At 44.3% G+C, this 14,578-nt stretch overlaps 1 protein-coding gene across 1 annotated transcript in view; it reads right to left on the minus strand.

Annotated features, from left to right (window-relative positions):
* Positions 1 to 1,455: 1,455 nt before the first annotated feature.
* LOC149749040 (astrotactin-2-like) overlaps positions 1,456 to 14,578 on the minus strand; it is a 30,475-nt gene continuing 17,352 nt past the window's right edge. The window contains exons 2-3 of the mRNA XM_022578910.2: positions 3,458 to 3,591; positions 1,456 to 1,910 (exon numbers count right to left, since the gene is read on the minus strand). Of these exons, the coding sequence (XP_022434618.2) occupies positions 1,727 to 1,910; positions 3,458 to 3,591 (318 nt within the window). The 3' untranslated portion in view covers positions 1,456 to 1,726. The remainder of the gene's footprint in view (positions 1,911 to 3,457; positions 3,592 to 14,578) is intronic.

Genomic DNA, 14,578 nt, shown 5'->3' on the forward strand with positions numbered 1-14,578 from the left:
AAAATATTCTGCAATTTATTTTGAGAGGCCAGAATTATCCTGACAGCAAAACAGACACAGGCATTACCAGAAAACTACTGATCAAAATACCTGACAAATAAGGATGCAAAAATGTAAACAGAATTTTAACAAAATAAATCCAACAATATATACAAAAAGACAGTGCATCATGACCATGTGGGATTAATTTATTCCAGGAATACAAGGTTTTTTTTTTTAATCCTTTGAAAATGCATCAATATAATCTACCGTATTAACAAACTAAGAAACATAAACTATGATCATTTCAATGGACACAGAGAATTCAACATTCATAACAAATAAAGATTCAAGCACTGTGCTGGGAGTAGGACAGACTGGCTGTGGAACTTTGGGAAGGTCACAGACCTCTCTGGGATTCACTACTTGATCTATAAAAATGCGCCTGGTAATCATTCAGAGACTAATGTTAGCAACATGGCGGCATAAGAATTTTCACCCCCACCCCCCAACCCCCCCATCACCCCTCTAACAACCTCCATCAAAAAATCAATTTGAACCAATCCGAGTAATGGCATTATGGGGACAATTTGAACCGAAAAATCAACTTGAACAGCTGTCCGTGCGCAGAAATACTTCACAAGAACTAAGGTTTCTAGGTGAGGGATCATTGCACCTGGGTGAAGCACAAAACTAAGAAAAGATGCTTTGAGGAGGGTAGGAAAGATAGATTCACATTACTCTTATAACCTCTCCCCCAAGCCTGAGCAGCCCAGTGCAGAGAGAGAAACCGTCCCTGTGGAAGGAAAGAGAAAAGTGAGACCAACTTCACTTTGCACTCCAGAGCCAGCTCCCATGGCTGTAGGTGGCTCCCAGAAGACTTCTGTGTGCATCCAGGACTCTGGCTCATCCCAGCAACTGCTGTCTCCAGGGGCCCCAGCAGCTTCCATGGCACCAGGCTCCCAGTGGGCTCCCACGAACCCAGGTCTCCAAGTCACCCTGACACCTGCCAGCTCCGAAGGCCCCCAGGTGATCTACACTTGAACCCGGGTTTCCGGCTGGGCCCAGCACTAGGCCAACTACCACCAGCTCAGGCTTTTGACCTACCCTGCAACCAGGCTGGCTCCCAGGCTCCTGACACTCCAGCACTCCAGGCCTGCCCTCATGGCCCAGCCTCAAGGCCAGCTCCCTCAGACCCAGGCTCCCCGCCTGCCATAAGCCAGACCAGCCCTGCAGACCCACCTGCAGAATGTCACAGCCTCCTGTATACTCTTTAAGTAAACTTAAAGCACTCCTTAAGATCCACTTTCTGCATCTTCTCCTGCATGTCTGAATAATTTCCAAATCCTCTTCCTTAGCATGAAAGACAACTATCTCAGTACATCTCACTAGAAAAGACAATTCCTTGAACTTCTTTATCTCAGTCCCAGAGATAATATATTTACAGATCAAGGTCTTCAAAAATGTAACCTGTAGGCCTTCCCAAGTAGAAACGGATAAATCCTTTTTTGAATTAACTAACACTTTAGTATATGACTTTGTGGATCCAATTTAGAGAATCAGAAATCCTCTACAAGTACAATTTGCTACCTTCCCCTGTAGAAAATCATACCAAAAAGCACACAGGTGTGGGAACTAGGTAACAAACACCAAACAGTGAAACTTCCCAGTGTCTTCCCAGTTCAGAGGACACCAAGTCTCCAAAGGTATTTAGAAAATCCCAGTTTCCCTCCTCTGTCACACCATCTCAGCGAAAGGGGAAGTCTTGAACTTTCTGCTTACCTGTGTAGAGGTCCGTATCTGTGTATTCATCCACTTTCTTGTGCTGCAGAATATAATCAGAGACCTTGGTCCCAATAGCTGGCTGAACATCTACCCACTCCAAGGAGACCACGGTGCTGGAGGGCTCTACTGCTGGGGAGAGCCGCAGCCTAGGGGGGTGACAGGAAAGGTTGTTTGTTTGCCAGCCAGTACTGTCTGGGCCCCAAGAGTTTGCACAGGTCAAGATTAAAAGCACAGGATTCAGTCTGGCTTCAACCCACCACCATACCCCTTGTGTAGACTTAGGCAATTAATTACACCTCTTTCAGCCTCCGTTTCCTTGTTCATAATGGGGACAAGAAAGAGCCACCTTTTGGATCAATGTGGAATCCAGTAAATTAATCCAAGTACCTAGTGTGTGCTCACAGCAAGTTGATTAGCTTTCCATTTGTTTAAACTATATTCTCAATGATGCTTCACTGTCAATTAAATTGGCAGTGCTTTCAAACACAGTCATCAGCCAACCTCTCTGCCATTCTCTTCAATCCCCCCAGTGTATCAGTCAATGCTTTAATATCAATACTCCCTCACAGCGGGCAGGGATCCTGGGGAATCCTTTTACAAAGCAAGAAATAACAGAATGTTTGAAGGTGAGAACTGGGGGGGGGGGTCCTCTGAGAGAGGGAAGGGCAATCCCCCCATTTCATGGAAGGTGAAAGCAAAGCCCAGAAAAGGGGATGATCTGCACAAAGTCACACAGCAAACTGGGGACAGAACCATGATGGTGACTTTGCTTGTCCCCAGCCCAGATTCCTTCTCTCTTTCCACTATACCCACTAACTCTGCAAGGACTGTCTTACAATGGACCCTCAGTATTGGCTCCTGCCCAGACCTCCTCCACTCATCACACCACTCTCCCTCTTAATCACACTGCCCCAATCAAGAAGACCTTCCTTTACTTCCTCAAAGGGTGAGTTTCCTGAGTCAGGGCTTTCCCATGGGCTCTGTCTTTTTCCTGAAACACGTCTGTTGCCATTTGCTGCCTGGCAAACTCTGACTCTAATTCGAGTCTTCTCAGAGAGGCTTCCCAGACTATCTCCCTCTCCTCCAACTAAAGCATCCCCTCTTTGTTCTGTCCATTAGCACATCTTTGTTTTTCTTTCATATTTTTATTATTTAAATGTTTAAACGGTATCATGCTTTCCTGTTCTTGCTTTGACATCTGTCCCCCTCACTAAACGGTCAGTTCCCTAAGTGCACAGGCTGTGCCTGTCTTGCTCATTTATGAATTCCCCAATGTCTGACACACAGCAGGTGTTCAAAACTTATTTGTTGAATGAATAAATAATATAAAGTTTCTTAGAAAAGGTCCTACACTTTCTTTATCTCAGTAGTCCCAGTGGTCAACACAGAACTGGCAAAGCAGTAGTTAGTGCTCAGTAAACCTTTGCCGAATGGATGAGTGAAGAAAAGTAATGATGGCTGGCTTGGTGCTATTAAAATAGCACACACTGCAGTGTAAGTGTCTACCCCCGAGCCACGATTCCATTCTGCCAAAGCTCCCTGCTTTCTCAAAGAAGGAGGTAGGCCCCCAGAGACTTCAGGCATCTGGTGAAGCACCTTAGGAACAGAAGCAAGCCATGGCCTGCACTGGCAGGACAAGAGTATGAGTCCATGGAAAGGGGTGGCCAGAAGAAGAGGGGCCATACATACGTACACCGGCTGCGGGAGAGGGCTGCAGTTGGGGAGCCCACTGGCATCAAAGGCGCTGAGGTCACACCTGCACCAGTCATCGATCACGTCCCCTTTCCCTGAGCACCAGTAGGAGCTCATCAGTGCACTCTTGAAGGCCTGGAATAAAGGAGGACAAAAGAGATGATTATGACAAGGGTGGAGAGATGGAGAGTGAAGGTCCCAGTGGCCATGACAGTCACTGACCCAAGCTTCAGAGGAGCTCTCCTGGGCACAGGACACCATCGCTTGCATAAAGCCCCAGCATTCTACCACCGGGTTCTTCTATTTTGAGCCATTCTCCACCCAACAGCCAGAAGGATCACTGAGACAGGATAGTAATAGCATCCACTGAGAACCTCCCCTGGGCCTGACACTCTGCTCTAAGTATATTAACTTATTTCATCTTCAGTACCTCACACGATAGCTGTAATAAAAATTATCATTATTTCCCATTCTACAAACTGGAAAACTGGGGCACACAGAAGGTAAGTAATTTGTCTGAGGTTCATAGCTACTAAGTGATGGAACTGAGATCTGATCCAAGACAGTCTGGCTCCAGACCCTGCCCTCCTTAACACCTTGCCACACTGCTTCTTGTAGAAATCTGACCACCTCACCACCCTGCTTTGAAACCTTCAGAGGCTCCCCATAGCCCTCAGGATAAAGTCTAAACTCCATGCTCTAGCTCCTGACCACCTTCTTAGTCTCATCTCCCACCACTCCTCTGATTTTCCTTTGCATGCTACCATCCACCCTCATGCAACCATTAACATTTCCACCAACAGTGAATTCCTGCTTATGAAAAGTGTGCTCTAAATCAGGAGACAGCAAAGTGTTTCTGCAAAGGACCAGACAGTAAATATTTTTGACTTTATGGCCAGGCAGTCTCTGCCACAATAACTCAACTCTGCCTTTGTAGCATGAAAGCGACACAAATTATAAATAAATGGGCATGTTTGTGTTCCAATAAAACTTTATTTACAAAGACAGCCGACAGGCTAGACTTGTTCTGAGGTACATTGTTTGCTGACCCTTGCTCTAAATGATGATTTATTGATTGATTATTATTATTTTGGCTGTGTTGGGTCTTCGTTGCTGTTGCGCGGGCTTTCTCTAGCTGTAGCGAGTGGGGGCTACTCTTCGTTGTGGTGTACGGTTTTCTCATTGCAGTGGCTTCTCTTGTTGCGGAGCACGGGCTCTAGGCACGTGGGCTTCAGAAGTTGCAGAGCGTGGGCTCAGTAGTTGTGGTGTGCGGACTCTATAGCTCAGGCTCAGTAGTTGTGGTGCATGGGGTTAGTTGCTCCACAGCAAATGGGACCTTCCCGGACCAGGGATCGAACCCGTGTCCCCTGCATTGGCAGGTGGATTCTTAACCACTGTGCCACCAGGGAAGTCCCCTGATGCTCTATTTAATTGCAATGTGCTTCATTGTCTCTCTCTCTCTCTTTTTTTTTTTTTTAAATACATCCTGTCCTCTCTACCGGAATACCCAACCCCACCCCCACCGTGGAATCCAATTCACTCTTTTGGTCTCAGATGAAATCTTCTTTTCTATGGGAACCCTGCCTTGACTTTCTTAAGCCTGTAATCAGGCTCCTCTTCTGGACACCACAACACACTAGACCACACCTAATCATCACATTCCCTTGCCTATCTCACCCAACAGACTTTGATTCCACAAAGGGCACAGGCCATGCCTTGTGCACATGAGTGTTCCCATGGGACTGAGAACACTTATTCAGTCAATATTTACTGAATAAATGAACAGACATTGAAAAACTGATCATGAGGCTGAGGTTCAGATGTGCTTTATGCTTTTGTCACTCCATTTACACTGACATTTCAAGGCACTGGGGATTCAAAATGTTTGACAGCTCTTTTTCAAACTTGGGGATTCCAGAGAATGTTGATCTCTTACTCCTTTGCCAGGTAACAGACTACCTGCTTGCTTTCTTTCTTCTTTTAATTTTTTTTTTTTTTTTTTTTTTACTTCCTGTGTACTTTTCCAACTAAAGCTTCACAAAACCTACTGCCAAGGACACTTGATTACCCAGGTGACACTTTTTCCATCTTGCATTTTTTTGGTTGTTCTTTATTTATTTATTTATTTATTGGCTGCACTGGGTCTTTATTGCTGCACGTGGGCTTTCTCTAGTTGTGGCGAGCGGGGGCTACTCTTCGTTGCGGTGCGCGGGCTTCTCATTGTGGTGGCTTCTCTTGTTGCAGAGTACGAGCTCTAGGCACGTAGGTTTCAGTACTTGTAGCACACAGGTTCAGTAGTTGTGACTCACGGGCTCTAGAGCACAGGCTCAGTAGCTGTGGTGCACAGGCTTAGCTGCTCTATAGCATGTGGGATCTTCCCAGACCAGGGCTCGAACCTATGTCCCCTGCATTGGCAGGTGGATTCTTAACCACTGTGCCACCAGGGAAGCCCTCCATCTTGCATTGTTGAAAAGACTCAAGTACAGCATGTTTGTGTAAAGTGGGTCTGGGGTCTGCCTCCTTAGCTACTCAGAACACAGATCTAGAAGGAGAACGTGTGTATCAAGGACACTACTGTGTAAGCCTCCAACACATTCCTCTCAGTGCCTCTGATGAGAAGGCTCCAATTATTCCTGCCATATGTCCTTACTCATATCCTCTCCAAGGGGTGAACAAATGATCCAATTTCTCCTGAATTAAGAATAGTGACCCAAAGAAATAAAAAGAATTATAAGAGCTAATGTTCGTGAAGCACCTAATTATACAGTGGAATGTACTTTAAGGGCATTAAAGTGTCATTCTCACAATAGTCCTGAGACACAGATACTGTGATCTTCATCAACAGGTGAGAACTAGAAACCAGAACAGTGAAGAAATATTCCCAAGATCACATAGCAAGCAAATGATGGAAGCAGAATCCCAACCCAGATCTCTGTGACTCCCAAGCATAGGTCTTTTCTATTTAACCACTCAAGACAGTGGGGTTGACTCCAGGTAGGATTGCCAGATTCAGTAAATAAAAATACAGGATGCCCAGTTAAATTCACGTTCCAAATAAACAACTTTTTTTTAGTATAAATATATCCCATTCAGTGCTTGCATATAAATTATGTGGGCCAGAGTCTGGCACACAATAATAGCACTGTTCTTACAAGAACCTAGGTTAGGGACAACATAGGTTCTCCTACTGGCACCAGAGGGGGCACTCTCATGAGGGCAGAAACCAGATGGGATGGGTCATGCTGACTGACAGACTTTCTTCTCCCTCCATTTGCCGGCTCCCTCTGATTTAAATTAACATGTACAACTGCTCGTGGTTTAAGATCCTGTAACATCTCCAGCTAGAGCTAAGGGCTTAATTATCATAATGGTGAGATCCAGGGCCATGGATGAAAGTGACACAGATGGTAAGAGATTGCCTTGGACTCCAGCAAGGGGAGGAGAGAGAACATCCTGTTTTGTGTACGTGTTTTTGTTTTTGCGTGTGTGCGTGTGTGCGCGTGTGTGTGTGTGTGTGTGTGTGGTTTTTGTAATCAATAGTCACTGGAGCTTGTGAAAAACAAAACAGGAAATCTCTCTGGACTTCGTGAGTTTCACCATCCAAGCAGCTCTTGGGAAGAAACATTGCCTGTGAGTCTCCACATCCACTGGCTCTTTCCCAAACCCTGAGGAACAGAACGGGGACTGCAGCAGTGGCCAGGCAAACCGTGGACAGAGCTCAAACACACCCTGATAAAAGGCCTACATCAAACAGGGAGCCCTCGCAAGGCAGCAGAAGCCAGCATGCATCAGCTCAGGTTCACTCTTTTCTTACATCTCCAGTCCTTGCAACGCTCCATCCCGAATCCAAATAGATCCCAAGGGAGGAACAGCATAGAATGTTCCAGCTTCCAGGGACTCCATAAATCATCTAAGTGAATCTGTTTTACAGATGCACATACAGTGGCCCAGAAATGCTAGTTGGCTGGCCCAAGGTGATAGAGCAACTTTGTGGTGAAATGACTCTATTCCTCCATTTAATCCTCAAAATTACCCTTTGAGATGGGTGTCCTATTCCCATTCACAGACAAATGGATGAGTAGGATTTGAATTGAAGTTCGTCTGAATTCTGGCACCCTGGACTTTCCCAGGTCGCACAGGAACTATAAATGCCAAGATTTCATCCAAAACATCCTTTTCAGCTGTTCTGCTTGTATCACGTGCTTATGTGTTGTTTGTTGTGTGCATGTGTGTGTGCCTGTGTGTGTTCTCAGAGGAAAACGAAACCTTACACTAGAGGCATTGTTGACTCCTAGCTTTTGAAAAAGTGAAGGCACTTAAGAAACAAATCCTGTACTTAATACAGGGCTAAGGGCTACATTTGCATGGTCATTGGTTTTCATGACAATGAAGGTTTGCATTTCCACTACTAGTGAATGCTTCCAACTTCTGGCTAATTAGCTAGCAAACCAAGCCCCTCAGGATGCAAAAACAGCCACAAAAATGTTAAGCAATCAAAATAAACTAGGATTTATTCTTGACTCCACTGTTACTTCCCTAATTGAACTTTGCATAAGTTATTTCTCTAGTTAAGCCTCAATTTGTCCATCTGTAAAATGAGGACACAGAAGTTTTAGTTTGGAGGGTTTAATTAACTGAACTTCCTCCTCCATACTACATGCCATCTAGATGCTGAGAAAGACGACGGACAAGACCCAGTCACTAACTTCAAAGGACTCACAGTCTAGTGATGAAGGCGCACACAATTACAATTAATATGGTTGAAATGCTGTGAAGTAACATGCAGGAGGTTATGGCAATACAAAGGAAGAGGACTTTCCAGCTCTAAAAACTTTGACAATGTCTTGGGAATCTTAAACTTCAAGTTAACACTCCGTATTTGATTAAGATAGATTCTTGGGACCATCTATACAGAATGTCACTAAGCCTACGAATTAAATTCCATACTCTATACTTACAATGACTATTTTTTACACTGAAAATTTATACTCAGGGGCTGACACCAAATCTGCTATTTTTGATGCGGAGATGGTTCTGCTTTGTATAACCAAAAAGATGCCCTGAAGTCCTCACTCAAAGCTTCATGAATGTGTTATCTTCAGTACTAATAAGCTTGGTCAGGTGGTGCTCAACCCATACCAATTGAGGAGATGAAAGGCCCTCTGGAGAAAGAAACAGATTACCTTTTTGCCACCAGGCTTCCTTTTAGTACCTAACACAGTATCTAGCAGATAGCATAAGTCAGCCAATATTTGTTAAATTGAATTAAAAATTCACATGGAATGCTGAATGAAATGAACCAAGTTTATAAATGACATCATAAAGCCAGGAAAATGTGTCTGTGTGTGTGTGTGTGTGTGTGTGTGTGTGTGTGTGTGATGCTCTCCGTCCTCAAGATTACTTGTATCTCCCACATCAGTGAAGGGCACTCCCATCAATTTGGTGCCTCCAGACAGAAACTGAGGGTTACCTGGGCTCCCCCCTCTACCTCCTAACAGGTTTCAAACCAACTTCTCTCCCCCGGCCCCATGGCTGTCTCCTGGGTGCAGGTTAGTAATGCCTCTTCTCTAGGCAATTGTCATAGCCCCTGGACTGGCCTTCCAGCTCCAGTCTTTTCCAGCACATCCTCTCCCAGCTTTCTAAAACAGCACTGCCTATTCCACCCCCTTGCTTGCACCCCTTCAAATACTCCACCACCTTCTGATTGAAGCCTCTACTTCTTAATCTGATTTCAAAGTCCTCTTTGTTGCTCCGCCTGTGGCTTTTCTCCCGTCTTCTCCGTACTGTTCCTACTCTGCACATACCATCTTATAGGAGCGCACTGCTTCATACCAAGCCTTTGCTCATGTGCCTTTGTCTAAAATGCCCTTTCCCCGCTTATGTTTCCTTGCTGAAATCCAGGAAACTTTTTGTCCACCAGGACCCTGTCACTTGAGAGATTCCGTCTCTCTCCTCTCGTTCAATCTTTGCACGTCACAGTCCCTCGCGATTTGCTTGTTTATGTGTACTTCTTGCTTATCAGACTGGGAACTCCTCCAGGCCAAGGCGATATATTTGATTCGTCTCTCTCTCCCCAGCTCCAACCAAAAGAGTCAACACGTTGTAGGGTCCCCAAAATATGTGTTAAGTTCCATAGATATATGTAATAGGATGCTCGGCCAAAGAATAAACTTGCATACTTGCTGGGTTTTTTTTTTTTTCCAGCAAAAGAGACGACAGAAGTGCAACTGGTCACCTTAAAAAGACTAAATTCCTTGATATCGTTGAAAAGGGGTCAGGGTGGTGTATGGAAGTAGAATCCCTTTTGGAGGCATTTGGGATTACTGCTTGGAGGAGAGTAGGTTGATAGTTCTTTGCCCAGGAAGTACTTGGGTCTAAAATAACATGCTCCTATGTTCCTAGAGAGGGATGGGAGGAAGGGAAGTGGGTGACATTCTAGTTTTGTAGGAAGACTAATTCCTGAGCCCACGTGGACCACATTTGATTGGTCAGGAGGGACTAGGATTGATGAACATATAGAAGGGTTGACGAGGACATCATAGCAGTGCTTGTGCAGAGGCAGAAATAGTGGTTTACAACCTGGCCTGGACCTCTCGGATAGGACCTACCTGAGCCACCTGCCATTCAGTCATCAGCACACCCCCTAGAGTGGCTATAGGAGATGCGAATCACTCATTGCCCTGGTAGTTACAGGAGTTGGAGACCAGGGGGCTGGAGCCCCCATTCTTCGGGAAAAAAATAAGTAATGCCGGTGTGTCCTGACAGTGAGGAGATTAAATGGTCATCTCGTTACAAATCAATGACTGCATACTTAAGCAGCATGTGTGAGAACATTTGGGAAGAGAAGTGGGTAATGTTAGTTGACCTAAGATTTCTTATTCCCAAACAGAGCAGGAAGGCAGGTGTGGTGACTTTAAAACATGACCCTAAATATCTTTGACATTTCCCTCACTGTGAGGCGGGATCCAGGCTCTCTCCCCTTGAGTCTGGGCTCTACAATTGCTTGATCAAAATAAGTACGGCTGCTTCAATTTCTGGGCTCAGGCCTTAAGAAACTGGCAGCTTCCACATCATGTCTCTTGGAATGCTCACTCTTAGAGCCCAACCACCATGCTGTGAGGAAGCCCAGACCACATGGAAAGGCCACATGTAGGTATTCCAGGCAACAGACCCAGCTGAGGACCCAGCCAACAGCCAAGGTCATCTGCCAGACGGGTGAGCCACAGACACCTGCTGACTGCAGCTACATGAGGGAACCAAGTCAGAAGTGCCCAGCTCAGCCCAGTCAACCCCCAGAACCATTAAAGACAATAATAAAATGATCATTGTTTTAAGCCACCAATTTTGGGGATTGTGTAGGAATGAATAACTGGAACCGCAGGTAATTCACTTCTGAATAATCCTGAAAGATTACTTAGAAGAGGTAGCAACTAGGGAGCAGCTGATCAAAGGGAAGTAGACACCTTAAATTACATACTTATCCCAGGAGTTAGAGGGCTCTGAAGTGCATACACACATACTCATTGCCCCAGATCCCTGGCATTTCAGACCTGAAAGAGTCCTGAAAGGTGAAACTGGCCTTTACAACTTTGCACAGACTAAGGGGCCCTAAAGGAAAAGCGACCTGTCCAAGTTTACACCACAAGAATCTGTCAGAAAATAAACTAAGTTTTTCATATCAACTAACATTCACTATATAAGGCTGCTTACCTTTGGAACTGGCTTCAAGCCACTAATTTGTTATGCTTTTAGATAGGAAACAAACATAATAGCAACATTTACTGAGAGTGTCATAAGCATTTTAATACACATTATCTCATTCAATCCTGTCAATAGCCTTATGAAGCAGATTCTGCTGTTACCATCCCCATTTTACAGGTGAGGAAACTGAGGTCTGAAGGGTGAAACAACCTATTCAAAGTCACCCAGCTAAAAAGTGGTAGAACAAGGATTTGAACTCAGGTCATTTGATCCTACCATCACAAACAATATTCTCACTAACTAGAGGATATTAGTAACAGCACTTAACATTTATTGAGTGCTTACTACAAGCCAAGCACTGTCCTAAACACTTTATATGTATTCCTTCTCACAACAACCCTAAGTACTTTAGACATGTTAACTCATCTAATTCTCCCAACAACCTGTGAGGTAGGCATGATTGTTATGTTCCATTTTACATTTATGCCCAAGATCCTAGGGCTAGTGAGTGGCACAGCCAGGATTTGAACCCAGGGAGTGTGGCTCTAGAGCCTGTGCTCTGAAATGCAAAGCCTCCGAACACCCAATCCATTTTTTAAAAAATGTTATTTATGTTCCTGATTCCCCCCACCTTTAGCATATACTGAGATTTTTCACTGTACCTAAGGGAATGGGCCAATGAAAATGCTATAGGTAACTGCCATTTACATTTAAGTCAAACGTGAGCAATGTTATATAGTTCAATGTAATAGAAGCCTCAGGAGTGAATAAAGTCTCACAGGAAGAGGCTACAGAGCTCAGACACAAGAATCCCAGGGAACTCTAACATTTTCTGCCTAACTTGCTGTGTGACCTCAGTAAGTCATTTACCCTCTCTGGGCCTTATTATCACCTGTATTTTCTTCAACTTGGACGTACATTCCACAGCATTGCTGGTTCTAATCATTTTCGGATTTGTGTTCTGGATTTTGCTTTTTCTCAAAGCTGTCCACAATTTTCTCACCCCCTTTAAAAGTTCTCATCCCAGATATACTGCCTGGGATTATTAAAAATTCATGCCAGTAGGCAAAACCATGGGGACAGTAAAAGGATCAGTGGTTGGCAGGTGTTGGGGGAAGGGAAGGATGAACAGGGGGAGTGCAGAGGATTTTAGGGCAGTTAACCTATTCTGTATGATACTATCATGGTGGATACACATCATTATACATTTGTCAAAACTCACAGAGTGCACACCAAGAGTGGACCTTCACGTAAACTTTGGACTTTTGGTGATAATGATGTGTCAGTGTCAGTTCACTGACTGTAACAAATACATTACCGTGGTGTGGGAGGACTCTGTGCGGGGGTGGGGAGCGTATGGGGACTCTTTGCACTTTACACTGGGATTTTGCTGGGAACCTAAAACTTCTCTTAAAAATAAAGCCTATTTTTAAAACTCCTGCCGGAACACTCTATGACATAAATCACAGCAAGATCCTTTTTGACCCACCTCCTAGAGAAATGGAAGTAAAAACAAATATAAACAAATGGGACCTAATGAAACTTAAGAGCTTTTGCACAGCAAAGGAAACCATAAACAAGACAAAAAGACAACTCTCAGAATGGGAGAAAATATTTGCAAATGAAGCAACTGACAAAGGGTTAATCTCCAAAATTTACAAGCAGCTCATGGAGCTCAATATCAAAAAGACAAACAACCCAATCCAAAAATGGGCAGAAGACCTAATAGACATTTCTCCAAAGAAGATATACAGATTGCCAACAAACACATGAAAGGATGCTCAACATCACTAATTGTTAGAGAAATGCACATCAAAACTACAATGAGGTATCACCTCATACCGGTCAGAATGGCCATCATCCAAAAATCTACAAACAGTAAATGCTGGAGAGGGTGTGGAGAAAAGGGAACCCTCTTGCACTGTTGGTGGGAACGTAAATTGATACAGCCACTATGGAGGTTCCTTAAAAAACTAAAAATAGAACTACCATATGACCCAACAATCCCACTACTAGGCATATACCCTGAGAAAACCATAATTCAAAAAGAGTCTTGTACCACAATGTTCATTGCAGCTCTATTTACAATAGCCAGGACATGGAAGCAACCTAAGTGTCCATCATCGGATGAATGGATAAAGAAGATGTGGCACATATATACAATGGAATATTACTCAGCCATAAAAAGAAACAAAATTGAGTTACTTGTAATGAGGTGGACGGACATACAGTTTGTCATACAGAGTGAACCAGAAAGAGAAAAACAAATACCATATACTAACACATATATATGGAATCTAAAAAAAAAAGTTCTGAAGAACCTAGGGGCATGACAGAAATAAAGATGCACATGTAGGGAATGGACCTGAGGACACGGGGAGGGGGAAGGGTAAGCTGGGACGAAGTGAGAGAGTGGCATGGACATATATACACTACCAAATGTAAAATAGATAGCTAGTGAGAAGCAGCCACATAGCACAGGGAGATCAGCTCGGTGCTCTGTGACCACCTAGAGGGGTGGGATAGGGAGGGTGGGAGGGAGACGCAAGAGGGAAGAGATATGGGGATATATGTATATGTATAGCTGATTCACTTTGTTATACAGCAGAAACTAACACATCATTGTAAAGCAATTATACTCCAATAAAGATGTTAAAAAAAAAAAACCTGCCAGTTAACATCTTCTCTGTAGAAGAGGCCCCACAGACGATGAGCATGTCATTGATGGTTTCTGAGGAAAGGGGGGAGTGGGATGAAGAAGAGAGACACCCCTATTACGCATTTCCTTACTCTAGGTCTGGTGCTGGAACATCTGTCTCCTCGCTCCTATAAGACTCCTAGCAACCTGTGGATACGGCAGCTCTTACTGTTCCCAGTAATCCGTACAGATGAGCCAATGTAGGATCAGAGAAGAGATACCAGCCCAGGTGCCCCAGATTGAATGCAGCAGAGCAGAGGGCCTCTAACTCTGAATCCCAAGCTTTGCCCCCTGACCTCCCGTACCCTACCCCTCAGTTTCAGCCTCTGAGTTAGATCCCCCCACTCACAAGGCCACACAGTAAAGGAATACTAATAGGCAAGGACCCATTTCCTTATGAGAAATTGTGCAGCTCAATCTATAGCTCTATAAATCACAGGAACGACACCTAATTTCCCCTGTCAGGATAAAGTTTGCTTTTCAAGCCATTCTCGCCTGAATGATGAGAGCCTGACAGAACAGTTTGTTAATCTGGGCGACAGGGGGAAGACGTTTAGGGGCAGCCAAACCCCTTCTTGCTACACTTACCTCTGCTAATGAAAAAATATTAGAGAAATAAATATACAACCCACTGAGACGTTCCTACACAGGGCTCTGTCAGCTGTCTGTTTCCCAAGATGTACAGAGACAGGATGATATGGTTATATGATCCTCAGGCAAGGA

Source organism: Delphinapterus leucas, chromosome 6, assembly GCF_059928025.1.
Source record: "Delphinapterus leucas isolate spDelLeu-1000000601 "Yukka" chromosome 6, BTC_Dleu_Yukka2, whole genome shotgun sequence".
NCBI classification, from domain to species: domain Eukaryota; kingdom Metazoa; phylum Chordata; class Mammalia; order Artiodactyla; family Monodontidae; genus Delphinapterus; species Delphinapterus leucas.